Source organism: Oncorhynchus clarkii, chromosome 28 (genome assembly GCF_045791955.1).
Source record: "Oncorhynchus clarkii lewisi isolate Uvic-CL-2024 chromosome 28, UVic_Ocla_1.0, whole genome shotgun sequence".
Taxonomy (NCBI): Eukaryota; Metazoa; Chordata; class Actinopteri; order Salmoniformes; family Salmonidae; genus Oncorhynchus; species Oncorhynchus clarkii.
The window spans coordinates 23,778,462-23,803,635 of NC_092174.1; the positions used below are offsets into that span (position 1 = coordinate 23,778,462).

Here is a 25,174-nt window from a genome sequence, read left to right on the forward strand (position 1 = left end):
TGTACTTGCAGGTATCATTGCTTTGGTCATCTTCACCATCCTCTGCACCCTGGTGTTCTTGATTCGCCATATGTTCCGTCACAAGGGCTCCTACCACACCAACGAGGCCAAAGGGGCGGAGTCTGCGGACTGTGCCGATGCAGCCATCATTGTCAATGACCCCGCCTTCACAGAAACCATCGATGAGAGCAAGAAGGAGTGGTTCATCTAATCGGACATTCACATTTTGGTACTGGGCAGAGGTGTGCCCATTGCTCTTCGCTGTGTGAAGGCAAGGCTTTCTTTGATGAGGGATGAATGATGTGTAATTGTGGACTAGGGAGATGTCCCCTTGGACTAGATGTGTGCTTTGGCTGGCTTGTCTATAATGTATTTACATTGAGTGAGGAGTTTTGTCAACATGATATCAGTCATTCACATGGAGCCATTATTTCAATTACTGCATCCACTGAACTGAGAATGGGGGGAGATTAAATTATATAACTTTTTTATTTATTTTTGCATTACAGTTGATATGTCTTAATGATTTGAGCTTTGATTGTAGAGATGTTTATGCCTGCATTTAGTGGGTCAAGCACAAACTGTATACTTATTTCCTTTGCTGCCAAATGAGACGACTATTCCTACACAGTTTAAAAAACACAAGGTTTATGTCAGACATTGACATTGTATTGTAATGTGCTAATTTGATTGCACTGCAGTCCTTTGTGTGTATAATACAATGGCATGCTTCAAGATTATGACATCCCTTCATTGCACCATTCCACACAGTAGCACTTGTATTTCCTCACAAATGTGTCTTTTATCTCGCCAAATTTTTTTTGTACCAAATTATTCAGCGCGCTTTATCTGTTTTGCCCAGTCTTGCTACGTGATGGTTCTTCTTGGAAAGATTGTAATCTGGTAAGAGATGACAGGTTCACATTTGGGGACATTTGTAAGGGAATTGCTATGATATTGTTATGAAAAGGTTTATAGCACAAACAAGCATATCAGTTATAGAAATTACAATATCTGGCTTAACCCAACGTGCCTTCAGGGTTCAGCCACTTAGCCTTCTGTTTTAGACTATTTCATTATGGGCCCACTGACTGTCCCTTGAAACAATATAAATACTAAGGCCAATAGGGATGTATTTATGATGGTTGCTATTTGCTAAAAGGAAAATGAAAGAACATGGCTTAAGTTCAGCTGTCCCCATGGACAGTGATACACTACAGTCATGGCCAAAAGTTGAGAATGACATTAATTTTCACAAAGTTTGCTGCTTCAGTGTCTTTAGATATTTTTGTCAGATGGAATACTGAAGTATAATTACAAGCGTCAAAGGCTTTTATTGATAATTACATGAAGTTGATGCAAAGAGTCAAAATTTGCAGTGTTGACCCTTCTTTTTCAAGACCTCTGCAATCCGCCCTGGTATGCTGTCAATTAACTTCTGGGCCACTGATGGCAGCCCATTCTTGCATAATCAATGCTTGGAGTTTGTCAGAATTTGTGGGTATTGTTTGTCCACCCGCCTCTTGAGGATTGACCACAAGTTCTCAATGGGATTAAGGTCTGGGGAGTTTCCTGGCCATGGACCCAAAATATTGATGTTTTGTTCCCTGAGCCACTTGGCTATCACTTTTGCCTTATGGCAAGGTGCTCCATCATGCTGGAAAAGGCATTGTTCATCGCCAAACTGTTCCTGGATGGTTGGGAGAAGTTGCTCTCAGAGGATGTGTTGGTACCATTCTTTATTCATGACTGTGTTTTTAGGCAAAATTGTGAGTGAGCCCACTCCCTTGGCTGAGAAGCAACCCCACACAGGGATGGTCTCAGGATGCTTTACTGTTGGCATGACACAGGACTGATGGTAGCGCTCACCTTGTCTTCTCCGGACAAGCTTTTTTCCGGATGCCCCAAACAATCGGAAAGGGGATTCATCAGAGAAAATGACTTTACCCCAGTCAACAGCAGTCCAATCCCTGTACATTTAACAGAATATCAGTCTGTCCCTGATGTTTTTCCTGGAGAGAAGTGGCTTCTTTGCTGCCGTTCTTGACACCAGGCCATCCTCAAAGTCTTCACCTCACTGTGTGTGCAGATGCACTCACACCTGCCTGCTGCCAATTCCTGACCAAGCTCTGTACTGGTGGTGCCCCGATCCTGCAGCTGAATCAACTTTAGGAGACTGTCCTGGCGCTTGCTGGACTTTCTTCGGCACCCTGAAGCCTTCTTCACAACAATTGAACCGTTCTCCTTGAAGTTCTTGATGATCAGATGAATGGTTGATTTAGGTGCAATTTTACTGGCAGCAATATCCTTGCCTGTGAAGCCCTTTTTGTGCAAAGCAATGACGGCACGTTTCTTTGCAGGTAACCATGGTTGGCAGAGGAAGAACAATGATTCCAAGCACCACCCTTTTGAAGCTTCCAGTCTGGTATTCGAACTCAATCAGCATGACATATTGATCTCCAGCCTTGTCCTCGTCAACACTCACACCTGTGTTAACGAGAGAATCACTGACATGATGTCAGCTGGTCCTTTTGTGGCAGGGCTGAAATGCAGTGGAATTTTTTTGGGGGGGATTCAGTTCATTTGCATGGCAAAGAGGGACTTTGCAATTAATTGCAATTCATCTGATCACTCTTCATAACATTCTGGAGTATATGCAAATTGCCATCATACAAACTGAGGCAGCAGACTTTGTGAAAATGAATGTGTCATTCTCAACTTTTGGCCACAACTGTATACATGCTCTTAATTAATACCTGAACTTGTATGGCTTTGTTGGCATCATGTGGTACTATGTAATATTTTACTGTATATGATTGTTAGAGTACAGTGAGGTTTAATGTCTACTAATTTTATTTCCTTATTTTCAGAATGCCCCACAATATTAAACGGTTCTCTCTTACAAGTGCCAACAAGACTCAAGTATGCTTTCTATGTCAGCCTTTCCCACGTTAAGATGCTCATATTCACATCATGTGGGTTGAGTATTTAGAGTGGCATAACAGACAACACAGTGTGTGCGCAGAAGACAAGAACTGGGGGGTTCGAGAAGCTAAGGGAAATGTAGACAGCATGAGAGAGAGTAATGAAAACCTTTGCAATGAACATGAAATTATTAGCGGTTACTGCATTCTGCAAACTGAAGGCATGCCTCCTTACATATGTCAGCATTCCACATGCCCACAGCAATTTTGCACCACTTATTATTTGGTAATTGCGTCATTGTTTGTTTGTTGTTGATATTTTGTCATGTAGGCTATTATGAATCAACACAAAACCCTCTGCATCTCACAAGGGTACAGTTTGGCTTATTGTTGTAATGGGGAGCAAAACCTTGATTGTGCTTCAGATAGTTTTGCTCATTTGAATATCACAAACTGTATGTGGTAATAGTCAAGTTGCAACTGTATCAAAGCTTACTATTTTGTAAGCTAAAATAATCAGAGGACAATTACTGTAGAGCAACACTATGACAAAGCATGAGCTCACGTCAGATTAACACTTCAATATTATAGCATACTGATAATGGATACACTATTTATGTTACTGATAACCACTTGTCAAATGAACAATTGGCGTTTGATTACAATTTTTTACTTTCATTAGCAGCATGACATGTAAACTAAAACAGTACCACATTGCAGTACAATATATTTTACATGAATTACTTGGAAATATTTTGTATGTTTCTGAGGGATGATGTGCAAAAGCCTTTTTATAATATTTTAATTTTTCATTACAATTAAATGGCAGTTTTCTTTAATTCTGTGTGAAAAACAAATTGTAAAAAATGGTATTTTACAGTGGCTTAAGATCATGTCCCCCAAAATGCATTTAATTTGTTACTTATGTTCAGTATTGTATGTTAGGCTTGAGATTGCATACGTAATGTGATTTTTGTCTTAATATAAATCATTAAACAAGCCTTGCCATACAAAGAGTGTGGTTGCTTTATCATCAGATGCCTCCCCATCAGAACCTTCCTCTCCCTGACATTTATGGTAGACACTAGCCTGGTCCGTCAAACTATACTGGACCTAGCCTTTTGGGGGCCCTAAGTGAGATTTGGTTGGGAGGGCCCCCACCTCACAGTAAAACATTTTAGTGGCCCCTCTTGACAGTGGAGAAAAACATGCTTTAAAAGTAACAAGTTTTCTGCAATTCTACACATTTTGCCATTAGAAAATGTTGCAATTTTATACAAATTCCTAAAATTCTAGCTATTTTACTATTGAGGGGATATGTTTTTTTTTTCAGTTCTAAGGCAAATTTCCTGCAATTCTACACAGTTTGCCATGACCTATACCATGTTAATACATTATCTGAGTGAGAGTGACCAATGTGCCCAGTGTGTATTTGGCTATGATTACTAAATTTAGATTGCTGACTAGACTAATTTACCAATCTGAAAATTGTTAGCCGACATGGTTCATTGAGTGACTGACAACAACAAAATGCTGATACACAACCAAATGTCAGAATTGCACCTTGTGTATTATACTATTCTTACTCTCACTAGTAAGTTAAGACCTGACTGAATTCCTAAAATGAGGGGCCCTAAAGTCACTTTTGGCTGGGGCCAGCCCTGCATAAAACCAATACTAATATCATTAATTGTAGGATGTTTCAGAATATAACGACAAATTGTTTGTTGCAGTGGCATACATGATTATCAATCAGTTTTCATTAGAACCTTGACCTTCTCACAAATCATGCTGTTCCATGCACAACATACAGTATGTCCATTATAATCAGCCGTGCGTGTCCGGAACTTTAAATTCCACTCAAATTCCATGGGACATCTTTCTGCAAACACATTTGTAAAGTGTTATTTCTATGCACTGCCGCAGCTATTGTTGTGGCAGTGAAAAGTAAATAATTTAGAGGGAAACGGGGTTGTGTCTTTGAAAAGGAGTATTCCAATACTTTACTCAGATTAAAAACGTAATATTTGGTTCTAATTGGTACTGTTTTGTTTAATTTGGAGCCAAGAACGAGCACTACACGATGGTAAGCTAACGTCAGCTAGCTAGTACAGTAGCTAAACTGGCTGGCTAGCTAAGCATAACGACAAATCACCAGTGAACTTGAATATTATTCTAGCTAGCTAGTTATACAAAAACAGAACACACACGACTATTGTGTGTTGTATTTATACAGAGAACACTGCCTGGCTGTTTTTCCGTAACGTTAATTGGCTTCTGTGGTCAGGTAGCTTAAGTTAGCTCTAGCGTTGCGCCTGAACAGGCCTCATTTCTCACGGTAGTTAGCTAACGTTACCCTGATAGCTCACTGGCTAATACCATGTTAGCTAAGTTGGTTATAACGTTTGCCAATCCAAATTTGCAGTTTGTATTATCGACTATTTGGTTTAAGTTACTAGCTAGCTAACAGTACACCTAGCAAATGTAATGCTAATGTCAGCTAGTCAAAAACATTGCTAACTGCTACGTTTGCTTACACTGCACCACTAACCAGGTTAATATTTCACGTTTAGCCATGGCATGACAAAGCTAGATAGCAAATGTAAAGTTCAGAAGCTTCCTTGGCAAGCTTGTGCATGGAGACTACATGTGTAGTAGCTAGCATTGCCAGAAAGTTCATATTTAATGTACAAGATATTGCCTTGGACTAGTTGTTATCAATATTAGGTTTTGCAAATAAAAGCTAGCTAGCAATATACAGAGAATAGGTATGTAATGTCGGATTGCAAGCCAGGCATTACAGTCCCTCGAAGATTGTTTGCCACCAACTCAGTGGCAATCATTTTGGCAAAATATACTGTCCCTATCGTTGTAGCTTCCTCTTTGCTGCCCACTGTTAGGCTACCTCTTTTCAGTGTGTTTGCTGCTTAATCTGCATCTTTTGCCTTGGTTAGAGACAACACTGTCCCTGTGATAAATTGATGAATACTTGGGCCTGGACTGAAATGGTAATTATCTTGATTATTTAACAATTAGCCCCAAAACTTATCTTACCATCTCATGTTTGTCATTCATGCACAATTACTTGCAGTATTCGCATAAGATATGTTTTACTTTATTATCCAAGGATATCATTATATCCACTTTGGTTAGCCTATATCAGGGGTAGGCAAACCTGTTCCTGAAGTGTCGCAGGATTTTCCCCCCCCCCGACTAGGCACTAGACTTAACTAAATGATCAGTTCAGTGATTGCCTACATTCAAAACACCTGGTCTTCCAGATCAGTTAAATCAAAAACATGAAGTGCCTGCTCCAGGACCAGGGTTGCGTACCCCTTGTGTATTTTATGTCTATGGTTGTATTCTAAGACTTAGTAGAATCCAAGTTAACATATTTACATATAAACATGTAATGAAATAAGGTCAGGTTTGGCCTCATCTTGAAATCATAATTCTGCGCTCTTGTCTACGCTTAAATTATATATTTTTTTATTTGTGATTTCTCTACCTTCAATGTATTATTCAATATCACTTGAATGATCTCCTGCTCCATGCCGGAAATCAGCCCTGCCTACCCTGCACAGGTTTAACAACAGAAGCCGAGGGCAGTAGGGTTTAGGTTTCCACCTGAAGGAAAGCCAAATCCAGTCAGCCGTATTCCCCCAGCCAGGCTGCACTGGGGTGGGCAGACACTCACTGACACGAATGTAGTTACAGTATTTAGGACCAGTGAAGGTCAGATCTCAGGCCCAGCTGTTGGGTCTTGATCAAGGGGAGGCTGGAGTCAATATAACACTCAGTAGACTAATCTCTAACAATATGTCATACATTATCACCTGGATAGCAGATACTAGCTTTATATGGCAGGGGAACTATTCCAATCATTTTGCTGTGTACTGTAGTCTACAATGGACGCAGTTTCAAGTGCAAATATTGATGAGCTAGATCCTATTGCATGTTTTTTTTTCTAGCCAGGTAATGATCTTTTTCAATTGAATGTCAACATCAATTATTGCAATCACAACATTCTACAATGCAATATTTTTTCTTAATCTTCAGGGCCTGTGCTATGTGACTTATACAATGTTTTCTCCTTTCTTACATTGTGTTTGTTTGCAGGTTTCTTGGCAGGATGCTCTCCTGATTGCTACTTGAAGGGGGTCTTCCAAGATCGTCTGCCACTCCAAAGAGAAGACCCCACCTTGTCTCTGTGTTACATTGTGGCCTCTCTCTTTATCACCTTATGGAGGAGTAGCTCTTGACGGTTTCATTACAAGCAATAAAAGAAGACGTGGCACGGAGCATCTGAGAGGAGAGCAACAACAAGCAAAGAGACAATGTCATCCAACAGAAGCCAGAACCCTCATGGGCTCAAGCAGATTGGCCTGGACCAGATCTGGGATGACCTGCGAGCAGGAATACAGCAGGTGTACACCAGACAGAGCATGGCCAAATCACGATATATGGAACTGTACACGTATCCTTCCACATAAATACACTCCCAGGCTTCTCTGACTGTGCTTCCAAGTGTGTCTCTTTATTAAGGGCAGTTTTTATGGCTGACACCAGAACAGGTTTTCCTCAGTTTAAAGCATATTTGGGATAATCCATTGTCAGTATTTTAAGTTTCTACATTTATGTTGTTGCCTTTACCCACCACCCAGACATGTTTATAACTACTGTACCAGTGTGCATCAGTCCAATCAGGCCCGTGGGGCAGGGCCCCCTCCATCCAAGCCCTCCAAAAAGGCCCCCACCCCAGGAGGGGCCCAGTTTGTGGGCCTGGAGCTCTACAAGAGACTCAAGGAGTTCCTCAAGAACTACCTGACCAACCTGCTCAAGGTAATGCTCTGTTCTGTGCCTTTTTTAAATGGACTGAGGTCAATGAATCGATTAAATGAATTGGCCTGCTAGTTAATTCTCCATTAGCCCTTCCAGTAAAGGTTAAAAGGAAGCATATCAAATGTCCTACCACATTTGCATGCTTATCTCTAACTACAGTGATATGTGAACCCTTTTGAATTACTTGGATTTCTGCATAAATTGGTCATAAAATATTATCTGATCTTCATCTAAGTCACAACAATAGACAAACACAGTCTGCTTAAACTAATAACACACAAACAATTATAATTGTTCATGTCTTTATTGAACACACAGTGTAAACACTCACAGTGCAGTTTGGAAAGAGTATGCGAACCCTTGGATTTAATAACAGGTTGACCCTTTGGCTGCAATAAGCTCAACCAAAAGTTTTCTGTAGTTACGGATCAGACCTGCACAACGGTCAGGAGGAATTTTGGACCATTCCTCTTTACAAAACTGTTTCAGTTCCACAATATTCTTCATATGTCTGGTGTGACCCACTCTCTTGAGGTCATGCCACAGCATCTCAATCGGGTTGAGGTCAGGACTGACTGGGCCACTCCAGAAGGTGTATTTTCTTCTGTTCAAGCCATTATGTTGTTGATTTACTTCTTTCTTTTGGGTTGTTGTCCAGTTGCATCACCTACCTCCTGTTGAGCTTCAATTGGCGGAAAGATAGCCTAACATTCTACTGCAAAATGTCTTGATAAACTTGGGAATTCATTTTTATGTTGATGATAGCAAGCTGTCCAGGTGTAGAGATACTGAGAGAGTCACTCTACGTAGTGCAGCAAAGCAGCCCCAAACCATGATGCTCCCTCCACCATACTTTACAGTTGGGATGAGGTTTTGATTTTGGTGTGCTGTGCCTTTCTTTCTCCACACATAGTGTTGTGTGTTCCTTCCAAACAACACAACTTTAGTTTCATCTGTCCACAGAATTTTTTTTGCCAGTAGCGCTGTGGAACATCCAGGTACTCTTTTGTGAACTTCAGACTTATACAGCAATGTTTCTTTTGGACAGCAGTGGCTTCTTCCATGCTGTCCTCTAATGAACACCATTCTTGTTTAGTGTTTTATGCATTGTAGACTTGTCAACAGAGCTGTTAGCATCCTCCAGAGATTTCTGTAAGTCTTTAGCTGACACTCTAGGATTCTTCTTAACTTCATTGAGTGTTCTGCGCTGTGCTCTTGCAGTCATCTTTGCAGGGTGGCCACTCCTAGGGAGAGTAGCAACAGTGCTGAACTTTCTCTATTTCTATACAATTTGTCTTACCGTGGACTGACTTTTAGAGATACTTTTGTAGCCCTTTCCAGCTTTATGCAAGGCAACAATTATTCATCTTAGGTCTTCTGAGATCTCTTTTGTTTGAAGCATGGGTCATATCGGGCAATGCTTCTTGTGAATAGCGAACTCAAATATTCTGAGTGTTTTTATGAGGCAGGGCAGCTCAAACCAACATCTCCAATCTTGTTTCATTGATTGAACTCCAGGTTAACTGACTCCTCGCTCCATTTAGCTTTTCGAGATGTCATTAGCCTAGGGGTTCACATACTTTTTCCAACCTACACTGTGAATGTTTAAATGATGTATTCAATATAGACAAGAAAAATACAATAATTTGTGTGTTATTACTTTAAGCACACCGTGCTTGTCTATTGTTGGGACTTAGATGAAGATCAGGGGAATTTTTATGTCAAATTTATGCAGAAATCAGGTCATTCCAAAGGGTTCACATACTTTTTCTTGCCACTGTAAATATCACTCATGTCCCCATCATCTGCAGGACGGAGAAGACCTGATGGATGAGAGTGTATTAAAGTTCTACACTCAGCAGTGGGAAGACTACAGATTCTCCAGCAAAGTGCTGAATGGTATCTGTGCCTACCTCAACCGGCACTGGGTCCGCCGCGAGTGTGACGAGGGGCGCAAAGGGATATATGAAATCTACTCCGTAAGACAAAACTTTTTTTTTGTTTTTTTGTTAACCTAAATCTTATATTCTTAAATGGTTTTCTCAATTGTATGCATTGCCTCATCCTTTCCTCTCCTTTCAGCTCGCGTTGGTGACATGGAGAGAATGCCTTTTCAGACCTTTGAATAAACAAGTGAGTATCTGCTCAGATTAGCTGTGGAAAAGTTATTCCCAGTCTTAGTTGATTACGATACATTTTGTTGAAGGTATGATCCTAAATGTGTCCCCCCTCCCAACTAAGGTCACAAATGCTGTATTGAAGCTCATTGAGAAGGAACGTAACGGAGAGACCATCAACACTAGGCTTATCAGTGGAGTCGTCCAGTCCTATGGTAGGTCCTGGCATATTTTAATGGTGTGTTGTTCAACCAATTTGAAACTTTTGTGAGATGTGATGTCAAGGTTCTGAAATTATGTTGGTTGACAGTGGAGGTTGTGTGTCTTTCAGTTGAGTTGGGTCTCAATGAGGATGATGCCTTTGCCAAAGGCCCCACGTTGTCAGTCTACAAAGAGTACTTCGAGACTCAGTTCTTGGCGGACACCGAGCGCTTTTACACACGAGAGAGCACAGAGTTCCTGCAACAAAATCCAGTTACTGAATACATGAAAAAGGTGGGTTATGAAACCAGTATATTGAGCCAAATAGATGTATCAGTAGCCTTTTTGTTTAGTGTAAAAATGTACAGAATCCCTCTCTTTCTCCATCTCTTTCGGTCTCTCACTCGGCTCTCTTTCTCCTTCTGTCTCTCTCTCAGGCTGAGGCGCGTCTGTTGGAGGAGCAGCGGAGGGTGCAGGTGTACCTCCATGAGAGCACGCAGGACGAGCTGGCCCGCAAGTGTGAGCAGGTGCTCATTGAGAAGCACCTGGAGATCTTCCACACAGAGTTCCAGAACCTTCTGGACGCTGACAAAAATGAAGGTATGGATGAGAGTCCAAATGGCAATTGCCAGCCAGACATGCCTTTTTGCTATTGCCAGATTTGTGCTTTATGTACTTTTCGTACATTTATACTTTGCCTTGAGAAATTATTCATAGCCACTTATTTATTCCACATTTTCTTCTTACATCATGAATTCAAAATCTATAAAATCTATAAAAAAAATTACCCATCTACACACTATACCCCATAATAACAAAGTGAAAACATGTTTTTAGAATTTATTGAAAATTAAATACAGATCTCATTTACATACATATTTTCACCACTGAGTCAGTACTTTGTAGAAGCACCTTTGGTAGTGATTACAGGTTTGAGTAGTCTTTGGTATGTCTGTATTAGCTTTGCACATCTGCATTTGGGGGGTTTTCTCCCATTCTTCCTTGCAGATTTTCTCAAGCTCTGTTAAGTTAGATGGAGAGTGGCGGTGAACAGCAAGTCTTTCTGACGATTTTCAATGGGAATTAAGTCTGGGCTTTGGCTCAAGGACTTTCACATTCTTGTTCTGAAGCCATTCAATCATTGCTTTGGGTCATTGTCCTGTTGGAAAGTACATTTTCACCCCAGTCTAAGGACGGTTTCAAGTTTTAATGTCACATGCACAAGTACAGTGAAATGCCTCTGAAGCAGGTTCTCATCACGGATTTGCCTGTATTTGGCTCCATTCATTGTTCCCTCTATCCTTATCAGTCTCTGTCCCTGCTGCTGAAAAGCACTTCTTTTTTTTCCAGTGCCATGATGTCCTTAAGGAGCAGATTCAATGCATGAGCAGCACAGCCAATGGGTGTGATGTGAGAGTAAGACTCCTCCACTTTAGACCAAGCAGACTTCATGTTTGCAGCATTGTCTGTCACCAGTGCAAATACCTGCTGTGGTCCAAGGTCATTGATAACTGCCTTCAGCTCCTGATGGGCCATTGATGACTTGCAATCCTCTCTGATGGGTGGACGAATGTTCGTGGGCAAGGAATTATTAACTACATAATCTATACTACCTCATCCAGTATTCTACAAGAGCACAGACACAAGGGACAACAGACACACTGGTCTCTACCAGTGTAGAATACTTGTAGAATACTGGATGAGGTAGTAGAGATTATGTAGTTAATAATTCCTTGCCCACAAACATTTGTCCACCCATCAGAGATGATTGCAATACAGTCTGCTTTCTCTATGATTTGCTTGACCTTCACTTGAACTCTGCATCCAGCAATGAGTAGATAAAGCATGTTTGTTCGGAGGGGTATGCTGGGAGAGGAACATTCAGAATTCTCTTCCAATATACATAAACCTGTGAACATCAGAGGTGAACCAATTGCATACACAGCTCGAGCAAGACATTCATCAGCATTTCTCAGACTACGTTCCTCCATTGAGTAAAAAAACTTCTGATTCCAGGAGGACCATGAGCTGTTGCTATCGATAACGTGTCTGATTCATCATTTTTACCTGGAATAGAAGTAGAGGGACTTTTGTCAGGGGTTTCTTGTTGTGAGCATTGAGGGAACTTTATGCGCTTGGCCAGATGATTCGGCATCTTTGATTCGGCATTCTTCACAAATGATTTGGCACAGTCTTTGCAAATGTACACAGCTTTTCCTTCTACATTAGCTGCAGTGAAATGACTCCACACATCAGATAGTGCCGAGGCATTTTCCTATAAAGATTATGAAAAAATTGAGTAAAAAAAAAACAAATACAATTCCATGTACAGGTAAATATAGTTAGTTTAACCTCTCTAGGATAGGGGACGGTAGCATCCCACTTGGCCAAAAGCCAGGGAAAATGCAGCGTAAGATACTAAATTAAAGCTACACTCGTTGTGAATCCAGCCAACATGTCAGATTTTAAAAAGGCTTTTCGGCAAAAGCATAAGAAGCTATTATCTGATGATAGCACAACAGTAAACAAAGAGAGTAGCATATTTCAACGCAGAAATAAAATATAAATCATGCCTTACCTTTGACGAGCTTCTTTTGTTGGCACTCCAATATGTTCCATTAACATCACAATTGGTCCTTTTGTTCGATTAATTCCGTCCATATATATCCTCCAAAATGTCGATTTATTTGGTGCGTTTGATCCAGAAAAAAACAGCTTCCAATTTGCGCAACGTCACTACAAAATATCTCAAAAGTTACCTGTAAACTTTGCCAAAACATTTCAAACTACTTTTGTAATACAACTTAGGTATTTTTAAACGTTAATAATCGATCAAATTGAAGACAGTTCTATCTGTGTTCAATACAGGAAGACAATAAACCAACGCTACTTTTCAAGTCTTGCGCAACTCTCAACAGTGTTACCCAGTTCCTAGATGGCCGTACTTCTTCGTTGCACAAAGGAATAACCTCAACCGAATTCCAAAGACTGGTGACATCCAGTGGAAGCGGTAGGAACTGCAAACAAGTGCCTAAGAAATATCGTTTCCCAATGAGAACTCACTGAACAGACAAAGACCTCAAAAAAATGGTTAGTCCTCGTGGTTTTGCCTGCTACATAAGTTCTGTTATACTCACATACATGATTCAAACAGTTTTAGAAACGTCAGTGTTTTATATCTAAATCTCCTAATAATATGCATATCTTATATTCTTGGCATGAGTAGCAGGAAGTTGAAATTGGGCACGCTATTTATCCAAAAGTGAAAATGATGCCCCCTATACCTTAAGAAGTTAAACAACTCCTTTGTAAGATAAATGTTTTAAAATGAAACGCGTATGGAAACAGGTGAATTAACTTTCCTCAGTTGGCAGGCTCAAGCAAGCTAAAACCCACATGGTAGCAAGAACTAACTAGGAGAAATGGTTAACAAGTTAGAAATTATTTAAACACACTTTGCTGTAGGCTACTATTTACTAGTTAACAAAAAATCATGTATGTCGTATAAAATAAATTCACCCCACCCAGTATTGTGTTTCAAAACTTACCATAAAGCATGTGGTCCTTGGCTCAAACAGTGTAGTAGTGTGGGCTCCATAGCATCTCATTAGTGTGCAAGATCTTGAGAATCAGCTGTACATGTGAATGGAAGAGTGCACTGTGCATGCAGAGGGTTGCAATTCCATAGTTTAACCAAAATATGCCAAAGGTTCGCTGTTATAAGCTAAAAAAAAATGGATGAATTTAAGAAAAATTCCCCAAATTCCTTGGCTTAACTTCCCATGGAAAATTTCTGTAAAAATTCCAGAAATTTCCCGAAAAGTTTCCAACCCTTTGCAACCCTAACCACAACTACTCTCTGTATTATTGGCCAACGTGCAATCATTGGAAAACAAACTGAACGATCTACGATTAAGACTATCCTACCAATGTGACATTAAAAACTGTATCTTATGTTTCACCGAGATTTGCTGAATGATGATGCAGATAATATAGAGCTGGCTGGCTTCTCCGTGTTTCGGCAGAACAGAGCAGCAATGTCTGGTATGACGAGGGTCGTGTTTATTTGTCAATAACTGCTGGTGCAAGATGTCTAATATTAAAAAAGTCTCGAGGTAATGCTCGCCCGAGGTAGAATACCTCATGATAAGCTGTAGACCAAGAGAGTTCACATAAGTATAATTTGTAACTGTCTATTTACACCACAAACCGATGCTGGCACTAAGACCACACTCAACTGCTGTATAAGGCCATAAGCAAACAAGAAAATGCTCATCCAGAAGCAGTGCTAGTGGCCGGGGACTTTAATGCAGGCTAACTTAAATCAGTTTTACCTAATTTCTACCAGCATGTCACATTTGCAACCAGAGGAAAAACTAACCTAGACCACCTTTACTCCATACAGAGAGACACATACAAAGCTTTCCCTCGCCAACCATTTGGCAAATTTGACCATAATTCCATCCTCCTGATTCCTGCTTACAAGCAAAAACTAAAGCAGGAAGTCCCAGGGACTCGCTCAATACGGAAGTGGTCAGATGGCGCGTATGCTACACTACAGGACTGTTTTGCTAGCACAGACTGGAATATGTTCTGGGATTCATCATTGAGTAGTATACCACCTCAGTCACCTGCTTCATCAATAACTGCATCGATGACGTCCTCCCCACAGTGACCGTACGTACATTTCCCAACCAGAAGCCATAGATTACATGCAACATCCGCACCGAGCTAAAGGCTAGAGCTGCCGCTTTCAAGGAGCGGGACACTAAGCCGGATGCTTATAAGCAATCCCGCTATGCCTTCAGATGAACCATCAAACTGGCAAAGCATCAATACGGGACTAAGATTGAATCCTACTACACCGGCTTTGATGCTCGTCGGATGTGGCATGTCTCAAACTATTACTTACTACAAAGTGAAACCCAGCCATGAGCTGCCCAGTGACGTGAGCCTACCAGATGAGCTAAATGCCTTTTTATACTCGCTTTGAGGCAAGCAATTACTGAAGCATGCATGAGCGCACCAGATGTTCCGGACAACTGTGTGATCACGCTCTCCATAGCCGATGTGAGCAAGACCTTTAAACAGGTTAACATTCACAAAGCCGTGGGGCCAGACGGATTATCAGGACGTGTACTCAAAGCATGCGTGGACCAACTGGCAAGTGTCTTCACTGACATTTTCAACCTCTCCCTGGCCTAGTCTGTAATACCTACATGTTTCAAACAGACCACCATGGTCCTTGTGCCCAAGAAAGCGAAAGTAACCTGCCTAAAATTATTACCGCGTAGCTTTGAAAGGCTGGTCATAGCTCACATCAACACCATCATGTCAGAAACCCTAATCCCACTCCAATTTGCATACTGCCCTAACCGATCCACAGATGACGCAATCTCAATCGCACTCCACACTGCCCTTTCCCACCTGGACAAAAGGAACACCAATGTGAGATTTCTGCTCATTGACTACAGCTCAGCATTTAACACCATAGTGCCCACAAAGCTCATCACTAAGCTAAGACCCTGGAACTAAACACTTCCCTCTGCAAATGGATCCTGGACTTCCTAACTGGCTGCCCCCCAGGTGGTAAGGGTAGGCAACAACACATCTGCCACGCTGATCCTCAACACTGAGGCCCCTCAGGGGTGCTTGCTTAGTCCCCTCCTGTACTCTGTTCACCCACGACTGCATGGCCAAGCATGACTCCAACACCATTAAGTTTGCTGACAACACAACAGTGGTAGGCTTGATCACCGACAACGATGAGACGGCCTATAGGGCGGAGGTCAGCGACCTGGCAGTGTGGTGCCAGGACAACAACCTCTCTCTCAATGTGAGCAAGACAAAGGAGCTGATCGTGGACTATAGAAAAAGGAGGGCCGAACAGACCCTCATTCTCATTGATGGGACTGAAGTGAAACGGGTTGAGAGTTTCAAGATCCTTGGTGTCCACATCACCAACAAACTATCATGGTCCAAACACACCAACACAGCTGTGAAGAGGGCACAACCATGCATATTCCCCCTCGGGAGACTGAAAAGATTTGGCATGGGTTCCCAGATCCTCATGTTCTACAGCTGCACCATCGAGAGCATCCAGATCTGTTGCATACGGCCCAGTACATCACTGTGGCCGAGCTTCCTGACATCCAGGACCTGTATATTAGGCGGTGTCAGAGGAAGGCCCAAAAAATTGTTTAAGACTTCAGTCACCCAAGTTAGACTGTTATCTCTGCTACTGCACGGCAAGCAGTACCGGAGCACCATATCTAGGACCAAAAGGCTCCTTAACATCTTCTACCCCCAAGCCATAAGACTGCTGAACAACTAAACTAATCAAATGGCCACCTGAACTATTTACATTGACCCGTCCCCCTCTTTGTTTTTACACTGCTGCTACTAACTGTTTTATTATCTATCAATAGTCACTTTACAAATTACCCCCGCACATTGATTCAGTACCGTTACCCCCTATATATAGCCTTGTTATTGTTATGTAAATGTATTTTACTCTTTGATTGATACACATATATATATTTATTTGTGTGTATGTATATATATATATATATATATATATTTTTTTTTTTTTTTTTTTATATATATATTTTTATATATATTTATATAAATAATTGTCAATATTTCATTAACTCTTTCTTGAACTGCGTTGTTGGTTAAGGGCTTGTATGTAAGAATTTCAGTGTAGTGTTTGGAGTATGTGACATGCATCGCCATTCTCTGTCTGTAGACCTTGGGCGGATGTACAATTTGGTGTCCCGGATCACTGATGGATTGGGAGAGCTGAAGAAACTCCTGGAGACGCACATATACAACCAGGGCCTTGCTGCTATAGAGAAGTGTGGAGAAGCAGCTCTCAATGTAAGAACTACAATGGATTTAATAGTTAAATGTACGCATTGGGTTTTACCGGTTCACATCTTTATTAGAATAATCTGAGACAGTCCTTTCTCCAGTTCACTTGAGTGTTCCTTGACTTTGTTTTCATTTATTTCACCACAGGATCCCAAAATGTATGTCCAGACCATCTTAGACGTCCACAAGAAGTATAATGCTTTAGTAATGTCAGCGTTCAACAACGATGCTGGTTTTGTTGCTGCTCTGGACAAGGTGTGTTCATATTTTACTATATTTTGTGGTGTTAGACATTTTCAGACGGTGTCACACACACACACACTTACTGTTGTTGTTTTTGTTAACTTTGAACACCCATTTTTTGTCTTCACAGGCCTGTGGACGCTTCATAAACAACAATGCTGTGACCAAGATGGTGCAGTCATCCAGCAAATCCCCAGAGCTACTGGCTAGATACTGTGACTCTCTGCTGAAGAAGAGGTGTGCCTCTGCTCTGGCACATTCACTTAATGTATAACTCAGAACCTGAGACCAGTAGCCAGCACTCCAGTATTGCTATGGACATTTGTTCTGAAATGGTTCACATTGACTAGAGTCAATACGACGTCTACTCTTGTGGTTTTAATAGACACTGCTAACATACAAGAGCAGGATGTCTGATTTTTAAATTGAATTATTTTCTTTCTTTTTTTGCACAGCTCAAAGAACCCAGAGGAGGCAGAGCTAGAAGACACACTAAACCAAGTGGTGAGTTGAACTGCTTTTTTTTTCTTTTTTCTCAGCTGCCACACTGGTACTGCATTTTATACATTATCTGGTTGCCTGTAGTCGACAGGATGAAAAGTGGAGCTTCTGCACTGGCTGCCTTCCATTGTAGACCCAATCTCCTCCCCCTCCTTCAGCCCGGCGTTGCATTTGAGTTGGTTTACGAGATGTAGTCTCTATTCACAGCTCTCTAACTGTTATGTGTTCTCTTCCCTAGATGGTGGTCTTTAAGTACATAGAGGACAAAGATGTGTTCCAGAAGTTCTATGCCAAGATGCTGGCTAAGCGGTTAGTCCATCAGAACAGCGCCAGTGATGATGCTGAAGCCAGTATGATCTCCAAACTAAAGGTACTATACCACAAAAAATCTGTTTACCTCCTCATGACCATGTTTTTAATTTGGCATTTTCAACGTGATATTGACATTACATTGTGATTGGTAACTAGAGTTGTGCAGTTTGTTTATTGTACAAATCTGTTAGATATTCTCTGGTTGCTCAGTCTTTGGACTGTGTTTTACCTGGGATCATCTGTCCTAATGGCATGTCCTGCCCTCTTTCCCAACAGCAAGCGTGCGGCTTCGAGTACACCTCCAAACTCCAGCGCATGTTCCAGGACATCGGAGTCAGCAAAGACCTAAATGAACAATTTAAAAAGCACCTCACCAACTCTGAGCCTTTGGACTGTGAGTATATCTGTCTGTGACTCTGATATGCGGTGGTACCTTGTCCCCCATTCTGGGATTCATTATGTGATGACAGAAATTTGTTTCTTAATCTCGGAAACCTGGATTGATTTAGTAGGGCCCTGGTTTTTCCTAACCAAACGTTTAAAAAATCACTTCGAAACAAATAACTATTATAGGAAGATTGTTGATCGGTTTTCTGTGTGTGTGCGTCTCAGTGGACTTCAGCATCCAGGTCCTCAGTTCTGGTTCCTGGCCCTTCCAGCAGTCCTGTACATTTGCCTTGCCCTCTGAGGTGAGAGACTAACTGATCCCCTCCACAGTGACCCAATTTACTGACATTGATCACTGTTTTACTCACTGTTCTCTCTTTTCTTCTCTCCTACCCTCATTCAGCTGGAGAGGAGTTACCAAAGGTTCACTGCCTTCTACGCCAGCAGACACAGCGGGCGCAAGCTGACCTGGCTCTACCACCTGTCCAAAGGAGAGCTGGTCACCAACTGCTTTAAGAACAGATACACTCTGCAGGTGATTACAGGGGTTGTCTGATCAGATAAATATGAATATTTCCTCTCAGACTCTCACAACCATCACTGTTGAACAAACATACTGGTGTGTGCTGACTATTTAACAAGAAAAAAATAATGAATCAACAATATGCATGGAGCAGAGATGTCATGGTATCCTCTACTATTGAATGGTTTTGACGTATTTCCTGTTGCTCCTCCTGTCCTCCCAGGCTTCTACCTTCCAGATGGCCATCCTATTGCAGTACAATGCTGAGGACGTCTACACAGTGCAGCAGCTCGCAGACAGCACACAGATCAAGATAGTGAGTACTGACAACTCAACGGCATCTAGTTGGCTACAGACAGAGAGTCTATTCTCTTTGATGGATGGTCTTTCAAAGGAACACCTTATGCTCTGATGGGAATACAAAACACTAATAACACCTGCTCTTTCCATGACAGACTGACCAGGTGAATCCAAGTGAAAGCTATGATCCCTTATTGATGATAAATCCACTGATTGTAGATTAAGGGGAGGAGATGTGTTAAAGAAGGATTTTTTAAGCCTTAAGACAATTGAGACCTGGATTGTGTATGCCTGCCATTTATAGCGAGAATGGGCAAGACAATATTTAAGTGCCTTTGAACGGCGTATGGTAGTAGATGCCAGGCGCACCGGTTTGAGTCAAGAACTGCAACGCTGCTGGGTTTTTCACGCTCAACAGTTTCCCGTGTGTATCAACAATGGTCCACCACCCAAAGGACATCCAGCCAACTTAACATGGCCCAGCATCCCTGTGGAACACTTTCGACACCCTGTACAGTCCATGCTCCAACCAATTTAAGGCTGTTCCGTGGGTAAAGAGTGGGAGGTGGGGGTGCAACACAATATTAGGAAGGTGTTCCTAATGTTTGGTATACTATGTGTATAAGCTGAAAGCAACAGCCCACTATCTGCCTTATACGTTGCTTGTTTTGTTTTTGTTCTCACCAGGACATTTTGGTGCAGGTGTTGCAAATCTTGTTGAAGTCTAAATTGCTGGTAGGTTTTATGCCTCTTATTTTCAGATAATCTACCAAAGAACTCTAGTTGCTAGGAGAGCCATCAATTAACTATTCTGCACTGTGGATTTCAACTTTGACCTAAGCAATGTTCTGTTGTCTAGGTCCTAGAGGATGAGAATGCAAATGTGGATGAAGTAGAGTTCAAACCAGACACCTTAATAAAACTCTTCCTGGGATACAAAAAGTGAGTCATTACACACACCATGTAATCAATATAGGTCACAAACCTGCAAGTTGTGGAACCAGATATTCCAAATTGCTGTGATGTTACTGTACTGTAATAGATTCCATGAACTGTTGCTGATATATTTTGATTTGAATCTATACAGCAAAAAACTTCGGGTGAACATTAACGTGCCAATGAAGACAGAGCAGAAGCAGGAGCAGGAAACCACTCACAAGAACATAGAGGAGGACAGGAAACTGTTAATACAGGTACATTGTACATCTCACACTTCTATTTTTTTCCCCTGATCTAACTCACACTGCATGCTGCCACTGTCAACATTACTCACCTTGTCAAGCATTCAGTCACACTCACAAAAATCTGTCTATTGTCTAGCGTGCACAAACAACCTCTCTGGTCTAGAATATTCACCCAGGATCATTTTGGTCTAAACCTGCTGTGTCCTCTCTTTCTCTACCCTGCTGTAGGCTGCCATTGTGAGAATCATGAAGATGCGCAAAGTGCTAAAACATCAGCAACTCCTGGCAGAGGTGCTGAATCAGCTGTCATCCAGGTTTAAACCAAGAGTTCCCGTCATCAAGGTAAATTATGCCGTAAATTAGGCCACGTTAGATGGAAATGTACCTTACCCCAGAGGATTTCTTGGAACCACATACTGTAAATGCAACATCTGCCATGGTAGGAACGTGCTTGTTTTTGTCTTTCAGAAATGTAACAAATCTATACTCCTGTAGGTTTATGGAAACCACTTTCTGTATGCAACATGTGCCATGTTAGTAATGGTCATGTATGGTTTTTGTCTTTCAGAAATGTATCGACATCCTGATCGAGAAGGAGTACCTGGAGCGTGTCGACGGAGAGAAAGACACTTACAGCTACTTGGCTTAAAACCTTTTCATTGTTCTCCACCCTCCCTCCTTTCTTTTTTTAAAGTTGTCTTTTGAGTAATTAACATCATTCCTTTTGACATTTGGCCAATGTTGTCAGGAATGTGAGCACAGAAGGAGAAAAAGAAGAAAAAAGTTGTCAATCATCATCAAGGTGGTTTGCGAAAGCTGGACTTCCCTTTAAACTCTGACATTATGGGATAGCTGCTCGCCCAGTGTTTGTTTGAAGATCCCATCTGAACTGCTCAGGATCGACAGATACATTTTGATATGTAAATATCGACAGAGACCTTTACCTCTTTACTTTTATCTTGCAAAGTTAATAACATACAAAAAAAACTATCAAAACCCCTTCACACCGAGGGTTGCATGCTACTGCCTATCTGCATTTAAGAAGCAAAAAGACGTAATAGATGAGAAGCTATTAAGACACTGCTGCTTTATGTGGCAGTAGCAAATTATGAACGTATGTTTTAAAAAAAGATGAGTGCAATTTTAGCTGCACTTCCAGAAAGCGATCTGTGTTTGAAAAAGGCCCTTAGAAGTGTAATCTGCATTGTTACCAGCTACCAGAAAAACATTTGTATAGTGTGGTTCACTTTTTTTTTTAAATGTATGGTCAATAAAAATTAAAGGTTTCTGTATTCCCTCTGATGGTATTTATTCCTTCAAAGCTGATGTGAACTTTGGGCTGAGATGTTTACGCACGCATCCCAATTCTAAACAATGTTCACTAATTGGTTGTGAAAAAGAGCTAATGTGATTGGTCAAAAGACCAATTAGAGGGGGAAAATATAAGAACTGTGCAGCCTGTTTAAACGCAGCCCTGGATATTATAGATCATTGCTGGTTTCTTGATGTTACAATCCATGAATGACCTACTTAGCTGTTCATTGCCATTCATTTGTAAACTGTAAAGCTTGTCAACAAGATGTATTGTGTGGGTATTAGAACCGAAGGTTGCTACTTTCCCATGATCAGTTTTAATCAGAATGTACTTTAATGGCTGTGTTTAGACAGGCAGCCCAATTCAGATATTTTTTTTTACCACTAATTGGTATTTTGACCAATCACATCAGGTCTTTTTTTTCTGATTTGTCAAAAGACACATTTTTGAGAGAAAAAAAATATCAGAATTGAGCTGCCTGTCTAAACACAGCCTAAATCACTGAAAACGTTCACATCGTAGGCAGGATGCGGGCAGAAAATGTATGAGATTGGATCTTGGGGTTCTCTTGCCTATTTCAATAATAAACATTTTAAATTAGCCTATCATAATGCTATTATTTTTTACGTTTTTAATTATTGTATGAATGCAGACCCATTTCAACATACATATGGATGACTGTTTGGTGGCGTTAAAGCCTTGTTCACACAGGTCTTAATGCTCAAATCAGTTTTTATTTTCAAACCTGTTTTGGAATACTAACTATCCAAACAGCAAGTGACCAAATCAGATTTCTGTTTGTTCAGACAGTAGTAATTTGCTGACATAGCTATTCTATTGTCATAGTAAATATGTGTGTGTGTGCAGTGGTGGTGCTCGTGCTTAATATCACCAAAGATTATGGATATACTGACAAGATACATGTCTCTCTGGCCTAACAATGGGAGTCGTTAGCCACAGCGAGTTGTCTAGCCCCCACCTATCCTTTCTTTGGATTGGTGGATACATGTCATTATTGTAACCTTTTTGAATATTTGATGAGGGTTGTTGACATCAACTGCTTGTAATGGAGAGAGATGCTATGCTATTAGCCATATGCCAAGAATATGCATAGCCATCTCGAGACAACTTCTATATAAAGACAGGTTTTCTGCAGAGTTGGGCCTCTCTGAAATCACTCAGAAGTGTATTTTTATTTATTTATCCGTTATTTTACCAGGTACAGTGCCTTGCGAAAGTATTCGGCCCCCTTGAACTTTGCGACCTTTTGCCACATTTCAGGCTTCAAACATAAAGATATAAAACTGTATTTTTTTGTGAAGAATCAACAACAAGTGGGACACAATCATGAAGTGGAACGACATTTATTGGATATTTCAAACTTTTTTAACAAATCAAAACTGAAAAATTGGGCGTTCAAAATTATTCAGCCCCCTTAAGTTAATACTTTGTAGCGCCACCTTTTGCTGCGATTACAGCTGTAAGTCGCTTGGGGTATGTCTCTATCAGTTTTGCACATCGAGAGACTGAAATTTTTTCCCATTCCTCCTTGCAAAACAGCTCGAGCTCAGTGAGGTTGGATGGAGAGCATTTGTGAACAGCAGTTTTCAGTTCTTTCCACAGATTCTCGATTGGATTCAGGTCTGGACTTTGACTTGGCCATTCTAACACCTGGAAATGTTTATTTTTGAACCATTCCATTGTAGATTTTGCTTTATGTTTTGGATCATTGTCTTGTTGGAAGACAAATCTCCGTCCCAGTCTCAGGTCTTTTGCAGACTCCATCAGGTTTTCTTCCAGAATGGTCCTGTATTTGGCTCCATCCATCTTCCCATCACTTTTAACCATCTTCCCTGTCCCTGCTGAAGAAAAGCAGGCCCAAACCATGATGCTGCCAACACCATGTTTGACAGTGGGGATAGTGTGTTCAGCTGTGTTGCTTTTACGCCAAACATAATGTTTTGCATTGTTGCCAAATAAGGTGCCAGAAAACTAAAAGCTGATTTACCTATCTCAGTAGAGACCAAAGGAATTTCCAGAATTAACCATCCCTGAGACCGGGTGTGGTAATTCCTATGTCTAAAGTTTAATAAAGATGTTAGTTACAGTGGCAGTTTTTGTATAAGGGCTATATAAATGAAAACATAGCAATGTATCAAACTATGTGATATCAGAGGGCCAACCAACTTTCTGCTAGAGAATGCAGTGATGAGTACTGAAACTGTCACCCATAATAATGCGCAGTGCGCTGTGATAACCTGCATCTAACGGTTTAATGAAGTGGCAGCTGCATTCATATAGATGAAGTCGCCATCGTCTAGGACCGATAGGAACGTAGACTGAATAATCTGTTTTCTACTATTTAGTGAGAGGCAGGACCTATTTCTATAGAAGAAGCCCATTTTAACATCAGCTTCTTAACTAACTCATCAATATGTTTTTTAAAAGACAGCCTATCATCTATCCAGATTCCCAGATATTTGTAAGTAGGGACACAATCAATGGACACCATGGATACCATCTAAAGTACATATGCTTAAATCAAAGTTATTTTTATACGCTGTAGAGAACAACATATACTTAATTTTACCTGAATTCAATACTAACTTCAGGTCAATAAAGTTTTTCTGTAATACAATGAAGGCAGACTGAAGTTCAGATAGAGCCTGGTCAACCATGGGGGCAATAGCATACGCAACAGTATCATCGGCATGCAAGTGTCTATTACAGTTTTTTTTCCCGATATTGTTAATGTAAACAGTAAAAAGTACAGGACACAGAATCGACCCCTGCGGTTAGCTGAGAATTGATCAAGGATTATAATATTTTAGCTAGACAAGAAAGTTTAGAAATAGGGTTATAATTATTTAGGTCACATGGGTCACCACCTTCGTGAAGATGGAGTACATGGGCCGCCTTCTAAATGTTGGGGATAGTACCAGATATAATCGTCAGGTTAAAAATATGGGTTAATGATTCAGCAATCGGGGGCAGAAAGCTGCAGCAAAAATGGATCAAGCGTATCAGCCCCAGTGGATTTTTTTTAACATCCACATTAAGCAAGGCATCTAGCACATCACAGATAGTAAATTGTAGAAATGAAAACAAATATTCACTGGAAGTTGACAGGTTAACCATTGAGTCAGCTAGAGGCTGGCAGAAGGAAGAGCCCTCGATTGACTGACCAGGGTCAATTAAAGCACCATTTCTCTCAAATAAGAGTCAGACAGAACTTTCTTAGGCAGGGAAGAAGGGAATTTGTACACTTCAGTGCATTTACTGTCTTCCAAAATGTTGTTTATGGACACATCTACAACCAGGAGCTCAAATTTCTTGCGAACAGAGATATTTAAAGATTGGAACGCCATCAAATTAGATTTTTACATGTATGGCCACTCCTCCCCTTTCTGTAATCTGTCACATCTAAATTCATTAGAATCATTTACTTCAAT

The 25,174-nt window shown here is 40.9% G+C and overlaps 2 protein-coding genes across 3 annotated transcripts in view; both read left to right on the top strand.

The window, feature by feature from the left end:
- LOC139386844 (contactin-associated protein-like 2) overlaps window positions 1–2,912 on the top strand; it is an 87,367-nt gene extending 84,455 nt beyond the window's left edge. The window contains exon 26 of the mRNA XM_071132695.1: window positions 12–2,912. Within this exon, the coding sequence (XP_070988796.1) occupies window positions 12–211 (200 nt within the window). The 3' untranslated portion in view covers window positions 212–2,912. The remainder of the gene's footprint in view (window positions 1–11) is intronic.
- Window positions 2,913–4,782: 1,870 nt separating this feature from the next.
- Window positions 4,783–21,699, top strand: LOC139387579 (cullin-1-like). 2 transcript variants are annotated; one of them, XM_071133911.1, is made up of 23 exons: window positions 4,815–5,010; window positions 5,879–5,932; window positions 7,044–7,401; window positions 7,589–7,766; window positions 9,578–9,745; window positions 9,849–9,899; window positions 10,008–10,098; window positions 10,215–10,378; window positions 10,522–10,684; window positions 16,833–16,963; window positions 17,105–17,212; window positions 17,331–17,437; window positions 17,656–17,704; window positions 17,940–18,071; window positions 18,290–18,407; window positions 18,626–18,702; window positions 18,804–18,935; window positions 19,147–19,239; window positions 19,911–19,958; window positions 20,083–20,165; window positions 20,311–20,416; window positions 20,636–20,749; window positions 20,976–21,699. In XM_071133911.1, the coding sequence occupies exons 3-23, from the start codon at window positions 7,262–7,264 to the stop codon at window positions 21,054–21,056; spliced, it is 2,334 nt and encodes a 777-aa protein (XP_070990012.1). In that variant the 5' UTR covers window positions 4,815–5,010; window positions 5,879–5,932; window positions 7,044–7,261; the 3' UTR covers window positions 21,057–21,699. The 2 variants fall into 2 exon arrangements, with proteins under 2 accessions (XP_070990011.1, XP_070990012.1); XM_071133910.1 differs by lacking the exon at window positions 5,879–5,932 and having other exon boundaries at window positions 4,783–5,010.
- The last annotated feature ends 3,475 nt before the right edge of the window (window positions 21,700–25,174 follow it).